Source organism: Macrotis lagotis, chromosome 6, assembly GCF_037893015.1.
Source record: "Macrotis lagotis isolate mMagLag1 chromosome 6, bilby.v1.9.chrom.fasta, whole genome shotgun sequence".
NCBI lineage: Eukaryota > Metazoa > Chordata > Mammalia > Peramelemorphia > Peramelidae > Macrotis > Macrotis lagotis.
In genome coordinates this window covers 125,391,750-125,416,851 of record NC_133663.1, presented here as the reverse complement: position 1 = coordinate 125,416,851, position 25,102 = coordinate 125,391,750, and the positions used below count along the sequence as shown (strand labels likewise).

General features: G+C 34.6%; 1 protein-coding gene across 5 annotated transcripts in view; it reads right to left on the bottom strand.

Annotated features, from left to right (window-relative positions):
* PIBF1 (progesterone immunomodulatory binding factor 1) overlaps nucleotides 1-25,102 on the bottom strand; it is a 317,017-nt gene that overhangs the window by 36,556 nt on the left and 255,359 nt on the right. For all 5 annotated transcript variants that reach the window (XM_074191801.1, XM_074191800.1, XM_074191798.1 and 2 more), the window contains exon 16: nucleotides 15,557-15,641. In XM_074191801.1, the coding sequence (XP_074047902.1) occupies nucleotides 15,557-15,641 (85 nt within the window). The remainder of the gene's footprint in view (nucleotides 1-15,556; nucleotides 15,642-25,102) is intronic.

Below are 25,102 nucleotides of genomic sequence, written 5' to 3'. Positions count from 1 at the left end.
CCACATAGTGCATCTCCCCTGATGTCTGTGGTCTTCTGTGAAAATAATGGACAAACACTGTTATTAGGATAAAACCACCTTAATTTGAGGTTTGTTGTAGTTAGATCTATCTATTCAAAGGGATGAAGTTTCAGGTAAAATTCCCAAAGATGAAGGTGCAGGGACCAATGTGAAAGCTACATCCTTCTTGAGTTAGCTAAGCAGTCTCTCTTGGTTGTAAAGGATATGCTAAACCTTTTTTTTATTATCAAAAAGTTTTTGAGAATCTACCTTGCTCTGGTCCTATGCTAATTAGAACATAAATTAAGCAAACTTACTCAGTAAACATTAATTAAATGCCTGTAGAATGCAAAGGGAAAATATAACATATGGCTTATCATGTATATATCTATATAAATATATAAAGGAAATAATATATACAAAAATAAGTAAAACAGTACATGACAAGTACTTAGAAGTGATAAAAGTGCTATATGAAGGTCAAATTCAGATTGACAAAGACTTCATTGGAGGACTTGCAAACTGAATTGAGGCAAAGACTAGGAAGATTTCAAAATATAGAAATATGAAGTTTAAACTGCATGAATATTTGTTCCATCTCTTTATTTGGTCTAGACAATTAATAAAATAAAAAACCAAGTCCCAATTTATAGCCTTTGTTGATTTCTGAGGGGTTAAATGCTCACACAGTCTTCTCTTGAGGGCTGGTTGAATCTAGTTCTAGTACACCCCTGGTGGTAGACAATGCTGCAAGATTATGGAGACCCTTGAATGCCACAGGTCTACAAGCCTAAACTTTAGTTTTTGATCAATAGCTAACCATTAATGGATTCTGAGCAAAGAAATGAAATGTATAAAGAGGATTTATCTGTTATCAGTATTAAGGATTTCTTAGAGGAATGAGAGAATAGGGGTAGGAGGACCTATTAGAAGACTATTATAGGGGGGCAGCTAGGTGGCGCAGTGGATAGAGCACCAGCCCTGGAGTCAGGAGTACCTGAGTTCAAATTTGGCCTCAGACATTTAATAAGTACCTAGCTGTGTGGCCTTGGGCAAGCCACTTAACCCTACTACCTTGCAAAAACCTAAAAAAAATTACTATTATAAAAATTCAGATAGGATAGTACTATGTATTTATGGTGTATATTCATACTAAAATTTGGGTGTTTTATATTGGTGGGCTTTGTTATAGACTCTAGGGATATAAAGATAAAACTCAAACAATTTTTCACTTCAAGATACCTACATTCTATTGAGGATGGAGAGGAACATACATGTACCTATATAAATCAACATAAAACAGATCCTGGAGCTAATCACTAACCACTACTGGAGCTGGGGAAATGGAGATCAGCAAAGGCCTTTTGCAGAAGGTGGCACTTCATCTGAACCTTGAAGGGATTTGAGGCAATGCCAATAAAACTTTTTTTTTTTTAAGGTTTTTGTAAGGCAAACGGGGTTAAGTGGCTTGCCCAAGGCCACACAGCTAGGTACTTATTAAGTGTCTGAGACCGTATTTGAACTCAGGTACTCCTGACTCTAGGGCCGGTGCTCTATCCACTACGCCACCTAGCCGCCCCTCAATAAAACTTTTAACTACTATAAATGCTTTCTACAGTCTAGATTTGATAATTCTATACTTTTGTTAATATTTTTTTGGTTTTTGCAAGGCAATGGGGTTAAGTGACTTGCCTAAGATCAAAAAGCTAGGTAATTATTAAGTGTCTGAGGCCGGATTTGAATTCAAGTCCTCCTGACTTCAGGGCCGGTGCTCTACCCACTGTACCACTTAGCTGCTCCTATCCATATTTTAATTAACCTGAAATAAATAAGGCAAAAATCCAGTTCTATTACTTTCAACCAATAACTAAAGCATCAATCTGGAAATTAAATTGGCAGATAATACTTTGATGCCTATATATCACCACCATGAAAATGCCCCCCCCCCCAAAAAAAAGGAAGCAAGGACTATATCTAATACCTGTGAGAGATAGGACTTTTCTTTATCTTTGAATTGCTGGAAAATCACTATATTATTCTTCAAATAAGGATGTAATTTGGAGACCCATGCCATCCCACTCAACATCTCTAACCAGACGTAAAGAAAATTTTTTACTAAATTTTTTTGGACACATAAATATTTTTTTTTTTTAGTTTTTTTGCAAGGCAAATGGGGTTAAGTGGCTTGCCCAAGGCCACATAGCTAGATAATTATTAAGTGTCTGAGGCCGGATTTGAACCCAGGTACTCCTGACTCCAGGGCCGGTGCTTTATCCACTGTGCCACCTAGCCACCCCTCACACACAAATCTTATATATTGGTTTTCTCTTTCCCTAGTATGGCTGCAAAGTTATTGCATAATGACTTATTTGGAGACATTTGCCACCAGATTAGAGAAACTGATTCAAGTCTCCTGATGAATTTATAAAAAGCTATGGAAATAGAGATGAAATGTTGTCTTTGTGTGTGTGTGTGTGTGTGTGTGTGTGGTGTGTAGGGAGGGAGGGAGAAAGAGAGAGGCCAAGGGTAGGAGATGTCTAGAAAAGTGCAGAAAAGTTTCTGGAGAAGAAAGTGGCTAGAAAGAGATGATTATTAGAGGGAGAGATTAGTAGAGAATACATTTAGGCAAGATGAACAGAGTGTGTGCATGCACAGAGGTGGAAGATGAAATGTCAGATTTGGGGAAACTAGTAGTTCAATGTGACTGGATCATACACTATCTGAAGGGAAGCCAAATGGAGTAAGGCTGACAAGTTCTGCAGCAGGCACAATCTATTATCTTTGCTACACCTCAGGCTTGATCTTCCCCAGTTCTTAAAGTGCGTGTACAGTAAGTATGTGTTGGTATGGTGCAATGATCAAAGGGAACAAAGTGTGAAAGTATGTGTGCTTATGACACCTCAGTTCTCAACTCACCACATCCTTCAAAAATAAGGAGGCACTCACTGTGTCATGAAAGTCTTTTTGTTGGTAAAATAAGGCTTATGCCATATTTCTACAATGTGATCACTCAGATGTTTATTTAACATAATAAATTTCAGTAACAATTCTGAGTACTTAGAAAATGCTTACTAAATATATTCATTCATTCATTCATGTGTGGGAGAAAGTGTAATACATTTTAAAATGGAGGCATTTATGAATTAAGTTGTTATATCCTCAATTTAAATGCTTAGTAAGAAAAATGACCTGCCAATTTAATAAATTTTTAGATTTGAAATCAGTATGTTTCAAAACAGTAAAGAATGAAATAAAAAAAGAATAACACACATTTAGAAATACATCATTTGTTTGAAATCTATTTAGATTGCCTCAGGGGCTACTTGTGATGCTGAAATGTCCTTGTAACCTCTGGGAAAACAGAAAGAACATACAAATAAGACTCTTGGAACATAAACAGCGCAAAAGAATGATAATTATACCATGATCTCACTTTTTAGAAACCTAGTACACTGTATACCAGATTTTTATTTTTGGAGATGAAATGTAACACTGCAAAAGCAATGTTGCCCAGAATGCTGGGATTTAGTTAAACATTCTCTTATGTACAATGGGTACTCATAGCTTTGGTGATTGGTTGAGTGATTAATTTTGGTTAACTAACTAAAATTAACTGAAGTTATAGTAGGCCTAAATCATGGGGCTGCTTTATCACTGAGGTTGGGAGGGGAATACAAACTAAGCTTCTATCTATTCTTGAAACAGCAATACTAGGCAATGTCATGGCATTTGCCATCACTGTGGGAGGAATAGTTCTTTTCCTGGCAAATCCAACCAAAGGCAATTTATTTTTTGACTGTTCTTTTCATTGTTCTTAGACATATAGGTCCTGAATAGTTTCTATGATTATTTTAGGTAAAATCAGTTACTAGAAAAAGTTTTTTTTGGATAATATACAAAGTGTCAGTTTGTATATCTTTTTGTTTGGTAAAGTGCTAGGTAATACAGCTTTTAGTATGTATAGAAAGATTACCATTGAGCGCAGGAAGGACAGAAATAAACTATTAAGAAATAACATTCTGCCTTGTTTGTGAGAAGATAAAGAATGAGGAAGAAAAGTATAAAATATTAATTTTGGAAAAAATAACTTGGCTGTGTAAAATACTCTTTTCCTTTAGGAGAATAAAATTTTTATGTTATTTCATAAGTTTAATAAATTTTTTTTAGTTTTTTTTTTTTTTGCAAGGCAATAGGATTAAGTGGCTTGCCCAAGGCCACACAGTTAGGAAATTAGTAAGTGTTGGAGGTTGGATTTGAACTCAGGTTCTCCTGACTCCAGGACTGGTATTCTATCCACTGTGCCATCTAGCTGCCCCAAGTTTAATAAATTTTTAAGGCTTTTCTCCTCCAAGTTAACTGCTTGTATATATCTTGGGAAAGGGTAGTAGGGATTGGGACTGCAAAAATGTGTGTTGATAAATTTTTAAGCAAGTCAATATCTCATACATATATGTATTTTTTCAAAAAAGAAATCTCGGGGCGGCTAGGTGGCACAGTGGATAGAGCACCAGCCCTGGAGTCAGGAGTACCTGGGTTCAAATCTGGTCTCAGACACTTAATAATTACCTAGCTGTGTGGCCTTGGGCAAGCCACTTAACCCCATTTGCCTTGAAAAAACCTAAAAAAAAAAAGAAATCTCTTTTAAATTAATTTTATATTAACAATATGTAAACAGCATAACAAAAACAATAAAATCAAGAAGGTGTATGAGACTATGCTATTTCATAAATGTCAGCTTTTTATAACTGTCAACAGCAATACTGATATAATATGTTAATATCAGTTACATTTATCAGAGAAACTGAGGAGAATGTGTAAGATTCAATGCATATACCACATATTAACATGGACAGTAAATGTTTTTCATTAATGAATTTATTTATTTATTTTTTAAGGTTTTTTTTTTCCTTTTTTTACAAGGCAATGGGGTTAAGTGGCTTGCCCAAGGCCACACAGCTAGGTAATTATTAAGTGTCTGAAGCCGGATTTGAACCCAGGTACTCCTGACTCCAGGGCTGGTGCTCTATCCACTGTGCCACCTAGTCGCCCCTTCATTAATGAATTTAAATCAAAGTTGATATTAAGCACCCATATTTTGTGATTATATAAAATAAAATAAATTACAAAGGAATGATATGATATGGCTATCTCTATAAATGATCTTTTTAACGTGAACTCTGGTTTATAATGCCATTAGAAATTCCTAATTAAAATTCACTGATATTTTAGTATAATTTGGGCAATCAAAAATACTTAACTTTTTGTTCTTTAAAAAATTTACACAAATTTCAAATGAACACTTAAAGCAAAAAAATGCACATGTGAACTGTTTTAAGTGTTAAAAAATAAATAATTTAGATGCAACCAACAAGATGGAGGACTAGACATCTGTTTTTCACAATTTTTCAAACTTCTGCAAAATAGGAATTATGTGCAAGTGATAAAACAATTTTACCCTTTTCCACAGTCCCTAAGGAGGTAACCAAAACCTCAATAATCTGAAGAACCACAACAGTGAAGGCAAATTTCTAACCCCTAATTTGTTCATTCAGCCTACCCTTCTCCCTTCTACATGGCTCACTCCCCCAGTGCTTCAGAAAATGAAAAGGCAGGAGCTCCTTCTGGTTGGGACAGCAACAAGACTGAGGTGAAACAGAGCTCTGCCAGGGAAAAGAGTAAGGTAGGAAACTAGGTGAGGAAACATGTGGCATACTACTAAGCTTAAGGGGAAAAGCCCAGACTCCTGCTTGGGGAGAAGGGGTTTCAAGGAACAAGGCAGCAGTTCTGTTCACCCAGAATTGCTCAGTGTAGAAGGAGACTAGGATGGTTTTGAGGTCTGATTTGCAAGGAAATCATCAGCAAAGGGGAAGCTGTTGTCTGATAGTGAGCAATAGGAAAATCTAAGGGGAAAAATGACAAATAACAGAAGAAATAAAACTCAGATAAAGATTTTGAGCAAAGTAGATTAACCACCAGGGAAGATTTCAATAGCAGAGGGAAATAAAGATTCCAGATCAAATAAAAATAGTACAGACATCTATGAATTAATATTCAAAGACAAAAGAAAACGAATCAACGCCAGATGTAGCAAAGGACTGAATTTTCAAGAGAGCATGGGACCACAGTATAGCTTTCCCTTCCAAATTGTAACCTTTCCCCATTGTGGTTTCAATATATAAAGTGGGTTGGCATATGAAATTAAATGGGAATTTGTGGAAGCCACAGATGACACAAGAAAACCAGAAAACAACACAGATAAAGTTTAGAAACTCAGAAATGCATAAAATATATGTATAATATCAACCTGAATTTTACAATAAGATACCATAAATACCCCATAAAAGAAAAAGACAAAATCCAGACTTCTCTGGTACTAGGGGAGGGTCAACAATTTTACACAGATTTTTCAAACTGCAGGGGAGATGTACTTCTAACTCCTCAGTGTGGAAGGGATAACAATAGTATGCTCCTGAATAGTTTAAAAGAGAAATAAAAATTGTGAAGACAGAATTTATAGTATGCACAATAGACAAAAGACTCCCAACTTTAAAAACATATTTGAGAGTATTAACAATAAGATCAAAGGTAAATCTTCTAAGTCAAAATCTATTTAAAGCAATATAAACCTTCCTAGTCAGATGTAACTGACTTTCAATCAGAAGTCCTTGAAATCTTTCTTTAAAAAGGTAGACTGCATAGATCAAAATATAAGTTTTTAGGCAAAATCTAATGCTTAGATTTAATAACAATGTAATTGTTAATATAAAATTAATTTAAAGGATATTTTTTGAAAAAAGACATATATATATATGAGATATTAACTTGTTTAAAAATTTATCAACACACATTTTTGCAGTCCCAATCCCTACTACCCCTTTCCAAGATATATACAAGCAGTTAACTTGGAGGAGAAAAGCCTTAAAAATTTATTAAACTTATGTAATAACGTAAAAATTTTATTTTCTTAAAGGAAAAATGCACTATTGGTCAAATAGAAAAACTTGAATCCACAATGGAAAATCAAAGAAACAAACAAAAAAAAAAGATTAAGTGATTGGGAATGCAAATACATAGATGTGAAAGACAAGCTGGAAGAAAAGTAAAAACTAATAATACTACAAGAAAATCTGATCTGCATATGAGCAAAACATTTATTGAAAAGAATAGATGGGTATCCTGGATCTGTATCCCAAAGAGATCATAAAAAATGAAAAGAACCCCATGTACAAAAATATTTCGAGCAGCTCTTTTTTGTGGTGGCAAATAATTAGAAATTGAGGGGTTGCCCATTAACTAGGGAGTGGCTGAACAAGTTGTGGTATATGAATGTAATGGAATACTATCATTCTATAAGAGATGATGAGCAAGTGAATTTCAGGAAAGACTTACATGAATTGATGCTGAATGAAGTGAGCAGAACAGGAAAATCATTGTACATATTAACATTTTGTGATGATCAACTATGACAGACTTAGCTCTTCTCAGCAATACAGTGATCAAAGACAGTTTCAAAAGACTTGTGATGGAAAATGCCATTCACATTCAGAGAAAAACTAATGGAGTCTGAATGCAGACTGAAGCACAACTTTCACTTAAATTTTTAAAAAAATTTTTCTTTCATGTAGTTTTTTCTTTTGTTTTGATTTTTCTTTCACAACATGACTAATATGGAAACATGTTCAACATGACTGCACATGTATAATCTATATCAGTATGCTTGCTGTGTTGGGGATGGGGGAGGAAGAAGAAATTTTGCAACTTAAAACCTTACAAAAATGAATGTCAAAACTATCTTTACACATAATTGGCAAAAAATGAAACACTCTTAAGTAAAAAAAAAAACCTGGATGTTTAGAGACAACTTCAGGATTATAATTCTCTTAGGAGAATAGAAGTAAAAAAAAAAAACACCCAACTGAGAAACAATACAAGAAAAACTGTCCAGAAGTCTGGACACAGAATAAAAAATTCTAACATACTAAGAGAAAAAAGCCCTCATATTGCAAATCCTAAGACACATAATAGTTTTCTTTTTTTTTTTAACTTTTATTTTATTTTTGTTATTAAAGATTTTATTTGTTTTGAGTTTTACAATTTCCCCCAATCTTACTTACCCCCCCAAGGCAATTTATCAGTCTTTACCATAAATTATTTCTTTTTTTTTTTAAAGTTTTTGCAAGGCAATGGGGTTAAGTGGCTTGCCCAAGGCCACACAGCTAGGCAATTAAGTGCCTGAGGTCAAATTTGAACTCAGGTACTCCTGACTCCAGGGCCGGTGCTCTATCCACTGCGCCACCTAGCTGCCCCTACCATAAGTTATTTCAAACAATTTCAATGACAAACAGAACAATTCTACAAGCATTCAGAAGAAAGAACTTTAAATATAAAAGAAAGTAAATTTTAATAACTCATGACTATTCTGTACCCACAAAAGAATAATGCAGCTCAATATGTACCTCCAGGGCACAAACTTGAGCCTTTTCTGGGGGAACCATTATTAAATTAAATTTAAAAAAAGGATGTTTAATAAAATGAAGCATTAGAAGTATTCCTAGAAAGGAATTTTTAAAATTTATGTGATTTTTTAAGTTATATTAATTTTTATTTATATGAATCTCTTTTCCCTATAATTACTCCAATCTATATCTATATTAAAGAACATGAACCTTTGAAATACAACTCCCAACTTTCAAAACATATTTGAGAGTATTAACAATAAGATCAAAGGTAAATCTTCCAAGTCAAAATCTACTTAAAGCAATATAAACCTTCCTAGTCAGATTTAACTGACTTTCAATCAGAAGTCCTTGAAATCTTTCTTTAAAAAGGTAGACTGCATAGATCAAAATATAAGTTTTTTAGGCAAAATCTAATGCTTAATTCTGTCTCTAAGACAGTTCTTTCTCAAAACCTTAGTTTGTTGTTGTATGAACTTGATTTTTCAGCCCATGATCACTATCTAGTAGATTATTTCTGTGCCAGTTAACTCATCCATACTTCAGTTGAGATGTCTTGTATACATGGTCCAAGTCACTTTGTAATAGGTCCTAATAGGACCTATTACCCATCAACATTCACTTAAGTGACCGCTGTGTGCCAGTCCTAGAGATTCAAAGACTTGAGGAGATTATAGTCTACAGGTGGAGTCAGTATACACAATAGATATCTATATTTACATATATTTGCATTTAAGTATAAAATTTATGGGAAAAGGCATACACACTATAGATTCATAATACACACACTGCTGGAAAACAGATAGATGAGTCTTTTTTGTTTTATTTCTTTAGCATTTTATTTTTTCCCAGTTACATGGAAAAACAATTTTTAACATTCATTTTTAAAACTTGGAGTTCCAAATTCTTTCCCTTCCTCCTGTCCTAGCCCCCTCATTGAGAAAGCAAGCAATTTGATATAGGTTATAATTGTGCAGTCATGCAAAACATTTCCATAATAGTCACCTTATGAAAGAAAACATGAGACTCCTTCCCCTCCCTCCCCCCCAAAAAACACCTCAAGAAAAATAAAGTAAATCTGTTCAATCCATATTCAGACACCCCTGGCAGTTTCTCTGGGGATGGATAGTATTCTTTACCATAAGTCCTTCAGTTGTCTTGGGTCACTGAATTGCTGAGAAATGTGAAGTCATTCCCAGCTGATCATGCTACAACACTGCTGTTACTTTGGACACAGAACATTTCACATTGCATCATCTCACAGAAGGCTTTCCAGATTCTTCTGAGAGTATTCGGTTCATCATTTCTTATAGCAGAATAGCATTTCATTGTAATCACACAACTTCTTCAAGCCATTCCCTACTTGATGGACATCCCCTCAATTTCCAATTCCTTACCACCAGAAAAAAGCTGCTTTAAATATTTTAGTACATTTAAATATTTAGAGATCCTTTTCCTTTTTTATCTCTCTTTGGAATATAGACTTTGTACTGGTACTGCTAGGGCAAAGGGTAGGCATGATTTTGTATCCTTTTGGGCACAGGTTCAAACTGCTCTATACAATGGTTGAATCAGTTCATAACTCCACCAATAGTGCATTAATGTCTCATTTTCTCTACATCCTCTCCAACACTTGTCATTTTCCTTTTCTGTCCTGTTAGTCAATCTAATAGGTAAAATTATTTTGATTTGTATTTCCCCAATCAACACTGAGTAGAACACTTTTTAATATGACAATAGTCATTGATAACCCTCATGTGAAAACTATTCACATCTCTTGATCATTTATTTTATTATTTTAAGTTTTTTTTACAAAGCAAATGGGGTTAAGTGGCTTGCCCAAGGCCACACAGCTAAGTAATTATTAAGTGTCTGAGACTGGATTTGAATCCAGGTACTCCTGACTCCAATCCACTATGCCACCTAGCCGCCCCATGGCTTTTATTTTTATAAAATTTGATTCAGTTCTCTATGTTTGAGAAATGAGACGTTTATCAGAGAAATTTAGCTTCAAAATTTTTTTTCTCAGTTACTGCTGCTATTTCCCTACATCTTATTCCTCTCTTTGACAAGGCCAGACTGGCACTGTGTGGTGGATGTCCTGGAGTCACCATAACCACATAGGTGGAATGTGACGAAGGCTTGAAGTTGGATGGAGACTGAGTGAGTGCAAATAAAACACCCTGACCCTATTGGGAAGGGAGAGATACCATTTAATGAATTGTGGAACCCTTTACTGGTCAGGTGGAAAGAACATAACGTTTATGATTTATCAACAGTTATTAAATACAATTACCGTACATTGTTGATTCACAAAATTGAGGCATCAATGAGCCAAGAATCTTCTTCAGTGAGGTGTGATGAAGCTTGTGATAGCTTCATTTCTATTAATCAATCAAAATGTAGCTCAAGGTCTGGCACTAGCTTGATAAGTGGTGAACAAATGCTTGATGATGGATTTGACACAATCACTGATTATGACTTCCTTGAGGTAACCAGAAATTTCTATTTACTTTCTTTCTAAGTTCTACTGGTCAAAAGAGTGAAGGGATGAAAATTGTTGGAGATTTCATATATGACAGAGAAAAATAAGTGGAAATTGAAATTCTGAAAATTGGCAAGAAAGAAGCCACTGTAAAAGACCATACTATATTTTGTGACATATTCAAAAATCTTTAAAAAATGTAGTTGTGCAAACATGTTAAAGTCTTGCTGTATTATGACATAGAAGCAGTCTAGTTTAGATTTGGAATCAGTCAGGATGGAAGGAATTTAAATTTTCCTCTCCCTGAACTTGGACCCATCTTTCAACTCCTATGTGTTTCAAGTTAATTCCCTAGTATTTATCTATTAAATCCTAGAACACAGTTATCTGTTGGTGGGTGGAAGAAGATTCTAATGGATCTGTTGAAATCACAGAGCCAGGTGATCTGTTTCTTTTATCTCATTTTCCTATGGCCAATTAGGATTCCTCAAGGGACCTCAATTGATTTTTTTTTTTAGGTTTTTGCCAAGGCAAATGGAGTGCCCAAGACCACATAGCTAGGTAATCATTAAGTGTTTGAGACTGGATGTAAACCCAGGTACTCCTTACTCCAGGGCCGGTGCTTTATCCACTGCACCACCTAGCTGCCCCTCAGTTGATTTTTGAATGTAAACATTAAGACATTTATAGATAAAAGAAAACTTATATGAAGAAAGTCAAAAGAGTCAGATACTTTTAGACACTAAAGTTAGATAGCCAGGACTTGGCCCAGTTACTGACAATTAAATATACATTATTATTTTTTTCTTGTAAGGCAGTGGGGTTAAGTGGCTTGCCCAAGGCCACACAGCTAGGTAATTGTCTGAGGCCAGATTTGAACTCAGGTACTCCTGACTCCAGAGCTGGTGCTCTATCCACTGAGTCACCTAGCAGCCCCCAGTTACTGACAATTAAGCAAAAAAGAGAAATTTAGTGAATTTTAGTTTTTGTTTCTCATCATATAAAATATGCAAATTCATGGACTCTTTAAATCAGTAGCTAAGTACTGATGGGCCTCAATACCAGCTCCCAAAGAACTTGATCAAGTAGGCATTTAACAGATGTTTGTTAAATGAATTTGTGTTTTCTGTTGGCAGAAAAAATGCTCCATTTTTCACTCAGTATTTCCAATAACAGGGGTTTCAGAAAATAAACAATTGGATTTGGAAGAGAAGGAATGGTTAGTAGATAAAACTGAATTAATAAATAATAGAGATGACATAAAGTAGGCACTTAAAGGAACATTTGTTGATTATGCAATTCATAAATTGAATTATGTAATTGTGTAATTATACTTTATGATTTTTAAAAAGTGAATATCTCAGAATATTAGAAGTTATGTGAACATTTAAATTGATGCAATCTTAAACATTCCACATAGGAAATAACTTTTGTTATTTTTTTGTTATTTTGTTATTACTTAAATAAAAAATTGTAAAAATAAAAACATTTTGTTATTGTGTACAGATTAAAATGTTGAGGTTCTGAGTTATCCAAAATATTTTTCTGTTCTCCAGTTATGTTTATATTTAATAAATACTTGACAAAATAACAAGTGAAATATATCATTTTAGAAAACCATCTAGAAATCCCTTTAACTCTTCTTTGCAGTTTAAGCAAAGAAAATATGAAGGGCTTAGTAATATTGCTTAAGAAGGTATATAGCTGCTGTTAAATTTGAACAAACAGAAATTTCTTGACTCCAAACTTGTTCATTTGTTATCTTTAATAGGTACCAAAGGAAAACCCAAATTTAACCAACTGATAAAACATCATTCTTGAATTTTTAGTGTAAATGAAAATTGTATTCATAGATAATTCATATTAAAGGAATATTTACCTTCAATAATTCTAGCATTTACCAAATATATTAATTTTCACGAAAAGTTTCCTTTTTACTTCTCTGTATAGTGTATCTGTCAAAGTCACAAAATAGAAAAAAAAATTCCAACAATCCTCTTTTTTTTCTTCAGGAAACAGGGAGGCAGGTGGAAAAAGGGGAGTGGTGGGGGTCTCCAAGAATATTTATGAGTTTTGTGGAAGTTTACATAGGGTTAGGAGAATATGGAAACTTGACCCTTTAAGAGACTTTCCTAGCCTCACATAAACCTGTAGAAGGTATAAGGTTGTATTATGACCAGTGTCTACTTTAACTTATATGGCTGAAAAGTGGACTAAATAATTACTATTTCACAGAAATTAAATGCAACATAAAATATTTTTTATTATAATTAATGCTAAAATATAGTTTTTGCTTTTAGAAAATTACTTTGAAAAGAAAAAAAGAATTTCTTTCCTTTGGAATGCTTAGTATTCTATTTCTGATTCATTGAATATTATGGTTAAAATGAAAATCTCTCATGCCAAATGCCAGAAAATTAAGTAATGACTACTACTTAATTAAATAAGTTTCTATGTGCAGAAGGAAGGAATTTATCAGAGTTGTTTCATCTTGCTAGTATTTCACTTCCATGTCCACATATTTTCCTAAATTCTATTAAAAATTAATCATCTATAATTAAAAAAATGTTGTTGTAATTTAATAATAAGGAAATTTCTTGGCTACAATAGTAGTATCAAATTCAGATAAGACGGTAGGGAGACTGACCTGTATGTAAATATCCCCAGAAACATAATGACTTAGAAAACTACATATTAACATTATCTATGTTCCATTGTGTTTTTACTTATTTTCTTAATATTTTCCACTTATGTTTTAATCTCCCTCATAATGTCTGAGTGTGGACATCTCAGGACTAGGATATAAATTTAATTTTGACTCTGTCAATGTGCTTTTTAGTCAAATATAGACTGATACCCCAAAGAAAATACTTGTTGCATAACAAAAGACATAGTGTTTGTGAACATAGTTTATCTTCATTTCATTATATAATCAGTTTTATTAAAAAAAAATTAAAAACTACTTAATTGTTTTTGAAAACCACACCAAACAGTAAATGTATATGCTTAACTACATTAAAAAATATCTGTATTCGAAGGAGTGAAGGCTGTTAGTTGGGAGGTAGATCCTTGGAAATCAGTCATTGTAACAGTGGTTGTTGGGCCTGGAAATTCATGCTATTAGAATAGAAGGGCTTCTGAGTTTTTCAAGGGAGGAAGGGCCATGAACCCTTCTGGCCATTTGGTGAACTTATAAATTCCTTCTTGGAATAATGTTTAAAATGTACAATGAAATATGTAGAATTACAAAGGAAACCTATTATATGAAATATAGGTATCAAAATATCTAAATTCAAAGATTCCTTAAAATCTACTCATGAACATAAGGTTAAGAATTCTTAATGCAAGGGGCGGCTAGGTGGCGTAGTGGATAAAGCACCGGCCTTGGAGTTAGGAGTACCTGGGTTCAAATCTGGTCTCAGATACTTAATAATTACCTAGCTGTGTGGCCTTGGGCAAGCCACTTAACCCCATTTGCCTTGGAAAAAAAAAACATAAAAAAACCCTCTGAATGCAGAGGGAAACCTTCCAGTCTCCCCTTTCCCTGCAAATGTTCAAAAGATCTATTTTAGAAACCCCTTGGGGCAGCGGGGAAAGGAGCCAGGAAGAAATCTTAATTCAAGGATATACTCCTTTTCCTTGGACTACTTAAATCATTATCTTGATGCTGGAAAAATGTGGCTGGTAAAAGTTTTCAAGGGAATATGAAAGAATTCACTTATAAGATCAACTCTTCACCCAGAAAAATTTGGGGACAGAAAAAAGGTTTATTTACATCTTACTATGGTTATAGTAGTTAAAGCAGAGAGAGAATAGGGGATAAACAGCAGTAGTTGCTGCCCTGAGGAAAAAGAAGCGAAAAGAGGAGTATAAGAGTATGAGTACTTATTTGGGGGATCATTCCCCCTAAGACAAAGGAAGACTTCAACTCAGCTGAGAAGATGAACTTTTAAAGGGGCAGGAAGATGAATTAATTAGGGATACATAGATGACAGAGAGTAGAGGTGAGGAGGGATATGTAGATGAGGAGAACAGCTCAAAGAACAAAGATGAGGTAATTAAGGACATGTGGATGAGAGGGTTAATGGAAGTATTAATGTAAGGTACATGGTCAGCACAGAAGAAAAAGATTAATTATAGAACACATTTCTTATTATGCCCTCTACTTCAACCTGCCCTAGAATTTTTGACTCCAAAAGTTATTTCCATGAGCAGAAGCTACTCTCCCTTCCTAACTCATTGTATAGCCTCTGAGCTCCTAAAGATATTTTCACACTTCCAGAATAACCTCTGTTCTAATACTTCCTTTCCAAGACCTGGTACACCTATGTGAGACCAGGAAGAACCCTCACCAAGGATGACATCAGCTGAACAGTTCTGTAATTCACTTTTCCTTTTCCAGTGGAATTATAGCAAAATCTGATAAGCTTTCTGTGGACAGATTAGGATGAAGGACACTGTTTGCTCAAACTTAATAGACAGATTCTATACTAGTCTAGGAATAAAAGTATCAAAGGGTAGGAACAATTAACAGAAATATCAATCAAAGTCCACACTCTAACAAATTGTTTGAAAAAAGGATAAAAACAATGAAAAAAATGGGGATCAATATTACCTCACGGTGACTTAGAAGTTGTTCCAAATCTGCTGCCAATTGATTCCTAATTTGCATCAGAGCTGTCTTTTCTTTATGTAAATTACTGAAAGAAAAAGAATAATATTCAACATTCCTCATAATGGTTGAAGTCAATGAAACATATGAAATTGGAAAATGTAAAGACAATGATCCTTTTTTGATCCCATCATATTATGTAGTAGAGGAACTATTGGACAGGGAAATATGTTATACAACCAATCTGCTCCCTTTAGTTTGACTGACCAGTCAAATAGTTAATCTCTCACATAGCCTTTATTAACACTGATCCCTCCATCCAGGCTACTGAGATGAGGTCAAGGAACTTTTTAGTAAAATACTTGGCCTCTCCCAGACAATGACTAGGAAAATTCCTGTCCCCAGGCACAAGACAGGTCCCTACTGACAAAACAGTGAATCTCTCTGCCCTAGCTAAAAGGATTAAGTCTGCATAACCCTAATTATTTCATCTTCCTGCCCCTTTAAAAGCTCACCTCTCCTCAGTTGAGTTGCTCCATCTTCCTTTGGGAGCACTTTAAGAGCAGGAAATCTCTCCTTCTTTACTTTTTATCCCCTGATGGTAGCTGCTACTAATCTCTCTCTCTCCCTTAGCTTCTGCTAATCACAGAAATACCTAAATAAACCTTTTTTTTTGGTCCCTAATTCTCAATCAGAGTCAGTATTTTAAGTGAATTCCCTTTTGCTTGAACCTCATATCCATCTACAAAATAAATTTACATGAAAAAATAAAAATTGTAAATCATTTAATTCTATTTTTATAAGATCATCTAATTGATTAATGAATTCATTAAACAAATGTATTAGTATGTTAATATGAACAATTTCCTAAAGGCAATCTTTTCCTTGTATAAACATCCCCCCCCCCCAAATAACTAAACTATTAAAAGCAATCCTTATCCTTACCTTAATGGGGAAACTGAAATTCCCTACTGAATTAATCAATTGGAGGCTTAAATCTCTGTATGAGATTTAACTGTTTCTCCCTTATTCAGATATTTTAACTAAATGAGAAAAGTCTTTGATCAATTTACAAGTCTTTGAAAGGCAATGGATAAAGTATGTTAGGATTGCTTGAGGGACAGGTCATATGAATTTTATAAAAAACCACAAACCAATTTAGAACCTGAAAATCTGAGTGTTTGGTAGCAGAGAAGCTCAGGGGTCACAGATTAAAGGATAAGGAAAAATAACACTGGGCTATTAGAAGAGAAGGGAGAAGTAGAGGAAGGTCATCAATTTTATATTCTACATATGCTTATTAAAAAAAAACCCTTTAGTTGTGCCTTCTTCTTCAAGGACTAGGGGAAGTTTGAAGAAAAAGTTCTTTCCAAAACTTCTTGTGCCTTGCTATTAAGAAAAGTGTTGATATAATTGCTCCATTCTCCAAATGTTTCTGGTAATCTGAATTTTGTCCTAATTATGAAGAGGCCAGAGTTAGTTAGAGGTAAATACAAATTTAAATTAAGGCAGAGAACCAAACTTCTACTCAACACTAGAAATTTTCCTAAGCAGGGGCCCTGAGCAACTGTGATTTTATTTCTACCTTACTGTTTAATATAAATTCCATAAAACTGCAAAAGGGGAGTCCCAGGGAACTGCTGCTGCTGCTGATGTGATGATGTTTGTCTTTTGTTCTCCTTGGAGGTGATGCCATGACAAGCACATAAATTAGATTGGAGTGGGGGAGGCTGGTTTAAGTCACCAGCCTCACTTTCTCCTCCAGAGTCATCTGGGTCCAATGGCCAGACATGAATCAGGAAAACTGGAGATGACCTGGAGGAAGATGATCTCAAGAAAGCAAGAAGCAGGCAAGAGGAAGAAGCAGCCATGTGGGACCAAAAACCGCCTTCCAGTGTCTGGTTCTTCATCTCAGTCATCCTGATTCATATCTGACCGCTGGACCCATATGGTTCCAGAGGAAAAAGTGAGGCTGGTGACTCAGCAAAGCCTCCCCTCACTCAAATCCAATTCATGTACTTGTCCATGGCATCAGCTCCCTGATGTCAGGATCTTCTTTGAGAATGTAGATCAAACATAATCAGGAAACTGAAGTGCTATTATATTGCTCAAATTAAATTTCCAGGACAAAGGGGAAAGGGAGGAAAGGAAGAGATAATAATCAGTTACCATCAACTGTATGACTGGTCACCTCCACCTTCCACACACACAAAAAAGAAACAATCCAAAAAATACCCAACAAAAAAGCAAAGACTCAGAAATATAAGTAACAGAGATTAGGTCTAAGATCTTATCAATGTAGGGAATTCCAAGTTGAGGAAATTCTTGTAACCTTACAGATCTAGAAAGCTGGTTATTACATTGCGAGATTAAGTGATTTGTCCAGAGTCCCATAGCTAGTATATGCTAGGGGCAGGTCTTGAAGTTTTTCTGGATTTAAAGACTAAGAATTTAGAATCATAACAAATCATGTATTCCCAGTTCTATTATTTTAGAATGTTAAAAAATGAAATTTATACATAGTTGAATCAATCTATCTTGCAAAGCATTTATTTCATTAAAGTATATTATTTAGGTTATGTTTTTATTTTGGGATTTCTTAAGAATGAATTGCATTATCTCATTTTTTTCTGAAAACACCTTCACTTTTTGTAGATACAGAATCAGAAGCTGAGGTAGGATTACTTAAATGTAAAATTTCTGAAAGTTCATTGGTAGACTTAGGTCTACAATCCAAATTTCTCAATTTTCATTTCAGTATTTTCTATATTAACTTATATACATTTTCTTTGTGTTTATATTATCTTTGTAGTGACAAAAAGTTCTCTCAAATACATTTGATTTTCTTTGATGTAAGTTCATAGTAAGCAATCGACTTTGCTTAAATTTGTTTTCTAAATGGGTTTCCAAGATGAATGACTGATTTAAAAAAAAAAAAACCCAAAGCAGCATTTAGTCATTTAAATATGTAGTCTCTTTTAATGTATTCTCCTTGAGTGGTTATCTAAATATTCCAACAGGATTGCCATTATTCAAAACATTTTGAGATTCTCAAAGCTATTGGTGCACACTTTTGGAATCCTCAATGGTGGCAAATGTTCATAAAATCTTGAGAGGGGAAAGGATGTGTCAGAGGTTTTATGGAAGGAACAATCTGAAGTTGAACAAGTATGTTTTCTATAATATCCCTAGCAAATGACCATCTGCGCTTGGTATAAAGATCTCCTCATATAGCCAAATCCAACTTCAATAATTAGGAAATTTTTTTTCTTTTTTTTTTAAGGTTTTTGCAAGGAAAAAGGGGTTAAGTGGCTTTCCCAAGGCCACACAGCTAGGTAATTATTAAGTGTCTGAGACTGGATTTGAACCCAGGTACTCCTGACTCCAAGGCCAGTGCTTTATCCACTATGCCACCTAGCCTCCCCAGAAATTTTTCTTATCCTGAGCAGAGCACATTGGTTCTCTCCCCATCTCTATTCTATTAACATAGCCTAGGAGATCATTAGCTTTCACACAGCTAGCAAATGTCATGTGTCCGAGGCTGGATTTGAATTTGGGTCCTCCCAACTCCAGGGCATGCCACCCAGCTGCCCTGAACTGAGGCTTGAGGGAAGCTGGAATCCTAATTAAGAAGGCACAGCATCCTTGGAGGATGCCTATAGTTAGCAGAACCTGATCAGAGATCTAGCAAGAGCTAGACAAAAAGCAATCATCCTGATATGAGGAGAATCAGAAGAAAGCCGGAGCAACAGCACCATAGGCCAAGAGTGAGAGTCTAAAAGAGGCCATTAGATTTTGTCAAAGGTAACTCTGGAGAGCACAGTTTCAGTTGAAATGTGAGTCTGGAAATCAGGTACCTATTTCGGTTCATCCTCTACTTGGTTCTTCCTAATATACACGTTTGATCATTTCATCCCTTCTCCCTGTCCCAAATAAGCTCCAGGATCAAAGATAAGATTACCTGTTTGGCTTTTAAAATCCACCACAACCTGAATCTTTCTAATATTACTGAACTTGATGATCTAGGCCACATTAGCTTTCTCACTGTACCTTATATAAAACACTTTTTCTCAACTCTGGGTATTTTGACTTGCTGTTTACCCCTTCCTTGGAAATTTTCCCCTTTCATCTCTGCTTCCTGGTTTCCCTTCAAGTCCTAGCTAAAGTTCCACTAGAAGATCTTCTACTCTTCCTTTAGCTTGTGCCTTCCAATTTATCCAATTTAATGACTAGTTAATCTTTCTTTCTTTCTTTCTTTCTTTCTTTCTTTCTTTCTTTCTTTCTTTCTCTTGTGCTTAGAACACTTAGCTCCAAGTAGGTGCTTAATAAACAATTGTTGATTTGACTGCACAATATCATTTGCACGCCTTCTTTTTCTCCACTCATGTCATCAACCTAGTTTATGTTCTCTTGTTTCTACTGCAGCAATATTCTCTGAACTCATCTATTTGCCTCAATATCCCCACTGTGATTAGATCACAAAGTACATGGAGGGAAGTAAAGTGTAAGAAGATTGGAAAGATAGGAACAAGTCAGGTTGTGAAGTGTTTTAAAATATTTGATCTTGGAACTAAAAAAGGTGCCATTGGAATTTGTTGACTAGGGAATTTCTATGGTCACCTGTGCTCTAGGAAAATCAATTTGGAATGTGTTGGGAGACTTGAAGCAGGAAGACTAGTCAGAAGGATATCGTTACAATCCAAATGTAAGGTGATGAGGACCTATATACTAGATTGGTTGCAACGTCAGAGGAGAAAAGGCAATATATGAGAGATATTGTTCAGCTAGAACTGACAGTCCTTTACAACTGACTGGATTTTTAAAGGTGAGACAGCGAGAAGTGGAGGATGACAGCTAGTCATGGATGGATAGTGCTATTTATTTAATAAATGCTTCACTCACATGGAAGGATAGTGCTATCTTTGATGGTAATAAGAAAGTTAGGAAGAGGGAAGGTTTTGGGAAGAAAGTTTAATGTCTATGGAACATTTTTATTATGTCTATGGAAAATTCAATTTCCTATGTATAATAGGTAGTTAGAGAAGAAAGAGATTAGGGCTGGGTAAGTAAATCTAAGAGTCAACTGCATAGACATGATAATTGAATCTATGGGAGAGGAGATCACCAAATGAAAAAATTTAGAGGAAGGGGAGAAAAAGAAATCAAGACAGAGCCTTAAGGTACCTACATGGTTAGTGGTCATGATCTGGATGAAGACTCAGCAAAGAAAAGAAGGAGATGGAGCTGAAGAAGGCAAGAGAAGAACCAGGACAGTGTCATGGAAACCACAGAGAGAAGCTGGTATCAAAGAGAAGAAGGTGAGTGACAGTGTCAGAGGAGGAAAAGGGCTCCTGAAGAATGAGGAGTGAGGAAAAGTCACTAGATCTAGTAATTAAGATAAAGAGGGCAATTTCAGTTGAAAAGAGAAGAAAGAGAGGAAGGGGAGACAGCTGTTGTAGATGGCATTTTCAAGGAGTTTAGACACAAAAAGGATAAGGATGAAAGTTAGTGGAGTTGGATGATCAAATGAGGTTTTTTTGAGGAAGGGAAAAACACAAGCATATTTCTAGGCAGTAAGGTCAAGTCAGTAGACAAAGAGTGATAAAATATAAGTGAGAAATTAAGGATGTTTGAAAAGGCAATTTTTGGACAGGACAGAATGTGCTGCCAAGGCAAGGAGAGGGGCCTCATTTTCATATAAAATGAGTGAAGGGGGAGGTGGTGGTAAAAAACAACTGGGTGATGATAGATGAGGAAGAGTAGGAACAGGGGAGAAGGGTATCTCTTAGTGAATGGCCTCAATTTTTTTTCAATAAAATGAGGTATGGTTCTTGGCTGAGAGGGTGAGGGAGAATTTTAATTATGCTACTGCTTTTTTCCTTTTATATTTTTGTGGTCATGTATATTTTTCCTGGTTTTGCTTACTTTACTTTGTATTGGTTTATGTAAGAATTCTTATTCTTCTCTGCATCTATCATGGTCATTATTTGTTTCTTCATAGTAATATTCCATTATAGTCTAATATCACAATTTATTTTTCCAATTGATGAGAAGTCTCTTTCCAAAAGTCATTTTTCTGTAGAAAAAAATGTTAAAAAGATCTTAAATAAATTACTTTTTGATTTTTGCAAGGTTTAAGTGAGTTGCCCAAGGCAACACAGCTAAGCAAGGTTTTTAAAAAAAATGTGTCTGGGGCTAGATTTGAACTCAGGTCCTATGACTCCAGGGCCTGTGTTGTATCCCAGTGTTTGAAAGTTTTTCTAAAAGTTTTTAGCAGAATGTATTGGAGAGGGCAGCTAGGTGGCACAGTAGATGGAGCACCAGCCCTGGAGTCAGGAGTACCTGAGTTTAAATCCAGCCTCAGACACTTAATAATTACCTAGCAGTGTGACCTTGGGCAAGCCACGTAACCCCACTGCCTTGCAAAAAAAAAAAAACAAACTTAAAAAAACCCCCAACAATGTATTGGAGTGAGAGAACAAAGAACAGATGAACAACAAAAAGACTGGTGCAGTAATATAGGTGTTATATAGATCTGAATAAGTGTCAGAACTAGGAATGGTTACTATGGAAATAGAATTGGAGGGACAAAGCCAAGAGAAAAGGAAAGTCAGAGAGTGTTTAAAAAGCAATTTAAAGTCATGGGGATGGGGAACAAAGGACATGATAAATTGCATGAACTGATGGAATATCTAAATGGAGAGGTCTTTCTGATTTCATACATACACCCCCCCATATATGTATATATATATATATATATATCTATATATCTATATATCTATATATATATCTATATATATATCTATGTATGTGTATGCATATATTTTGTGCCTTGGGAAAAAGTAATGTTTTTATATTTATAAATATAAGAACATTACTCATTTCCCAAGAAGCAGAATATAATGGAACTTAATCTATTAACATTCACACAGCTCTGTGGAAGAACTCAAGAAGTGAGACAAGTACATTTAATTAGCATAATTTGTGATTGCCCAAAATGTTAGGAATTTTGCGGTAGAAAGAAGCATAGTGGCAAGAATGATCAAAACATATAAAAATAATAAAGATGCTTATAGCTGAAAAAATACATCACTTTTCTCTTACAAGATACAAAGCGTGTAAAGTTCTGGATTTATACAAGTCAAGAGACTTGTATTACAATTCTACCTGAGACATAACACAGGGCGGCTAAGTAGCGCAGTTGATAGAGCACTGGCCCTGGAGTCAGGAGTACCTGAGTTCAAATCTGGCCTCAGACACTTAATAATTACCTAGCTATGTGGCCTTGGGCAAGCCACTTTAACCCTATTGCCTTGCAAAAACCTAAAAAAAGAAAGAGTTGACATGACACAATGATAAGCTACTTAACTTTCTGGAGTCTCAGGTTCTTCATCTGGAAATCTGAGATTATAACTGTATTTTCTATTTCAAAGTGTTATTGTAGAAAAGAGTTGTATAAATCATATAACATTACATGATATGATGAATGACTATTCATGTAATTAATTAATTTTGTATTAATAATACAAAGTATAATCTGGAATTTGATAGTATTTAGGTGTTACCCAAACTAAAGGAGGAAGAGTACTTAAGACTTTTACATTCTGATTATTTAGTAAGTTGGAAAAATAATAAGAGGCTAGACTATCAGCCTTTGAGTTGTCTCCTCTGTTTTAAAAGGCAAGTCTCCTCTGTATATATTATTTAGAAACTAATAATTTGTGGACTAAAATATATAAGAAATTTAAAATACTGATGATAAAAGTTTTCAATATGCTCACTATATTCAATTCAGATGCATATATGTAAAGCAATTCTTCACATTTAGATTTTATTTCTACACCACCATTGTAAGGGCATCCTTAAGAGTCTAATTGTAAGGTTGGGATGATAAGCTGAATAATTTTGCTTATTTTGTTGTTTGAAGTCACAATTTTCAATATTATTGAGTGATAATTGAGAAGATTTTTTTTTTAGTTTTTACAAAGCAGTGGGGTTAAGTGACTTGCGCAAGGTCACAGTTAGACAATTATTATATGTCTGAGACTAGATTTGAACTCAGGTCCTCCTGCTGACTCCAGGGCTGGTACTCTATCCACTGCACCACCTAGCTGCCCCAATTTTTGAGAAGATATTAAGAATTATCAAGATCTTCAATAAAGAACTGAAGCAGAACACCACCTCATACACAAATCTAAGTAAAATTCTGAGTGTAAAAATTCATGGAAAGAACTATGCCCAACTGAAATCTGAGATAACCTTGAAAAAAATTAAAAAGTCCTAAAATTTTAAAATATCAAGTTAGCTGATATTTAGTAGGAGGTTTTCAGGAAGAACTGGAAATTCCAGACCTTTGGAAACTCTGCCATAGTTTAATTCCTTAAAGGTAACAGAGAACTTCAGCACAGTCTACAGTTTAGTGCCCAAGTTAATTGCAATTTTGACTTATGCTACTACCTGTGCCATTGATTCAATTGTGACCTAAAACAACAAAATCTCATTTGCCTTGGTTTCCAAATCTGTAAAAATGAATAATAATATTCATATATTTCAATGGGTTATATGGATTAACTAATTAATGATTATAAAAAAACCTCTGAACCCATAAAACTCTCTATAAATACAATGTACTATTATGACTTTGGATGAAAAAACAGGCATCAGAGCAAAATAGTAATTAAACACTAATAAAGGTAAACAGCTCAGCAGAAAAACCAATAGACATTTGGAGTCAGGCGCCAGAGAGCCTACTGATCTGACTAGTTGAAAAGAACTGTGAACAACCAGGGAAGCTGAGTGTCAGACTGGGTAAGCATCCTAAAAGTTACAGTAAGAATCTGATGTTTCTTTTATCTGTAAAATTGTACCTGATTTTATGCTGACCTATTTGGTGAATCACTTTTAAAGAAAATTTACATATATATCTGTAGGCAAGTCAATTAAACTGCCATGTAATAGGAATAAAAAGTTCAAAGCATGGAAAAGGAATCTGATTATATAATTCCATAGAAACAGTCTATGCCCGATTTTTCTTTATTCTACATTGAAGTAAATATTCGGAACCTGGAGGTTAAACACTAAGAACAAATTTAGATTTTTTTAATCAGGGATTAAGGTGGGAAATAGGTTTTAAAACACTTCTTTTCTATATTTAGCCCATGTAACTAGTTATTAGATATTTGGAAAAACTGGCATACTTACTTGTATATTTTTAAAATTTGCACAGGTTTCTTTGCATAAATCATCAAATAAGTATGCAAAGATCATATTAGTTTCCTATACCACTAGTTCATTATTACTAGATAAGGTGACTAGGATAAGCAGTACTCTTCCTCTATGTATTTATATATAATGACTCAGCAGAACTTTAGCTGGTATAAGATACATTTCATAACAGTGGAAACTCACCTTTTAAAAATAAAAACCTCTTTTGCGTGACTCACAAAGCACCCACAGAACAAATCTCCTTGTAAGCACATCAACCTTGGATAGTATATTACATATATAATTGTTCAATTCACTGTTAATTATTACTCAGACACTCATATT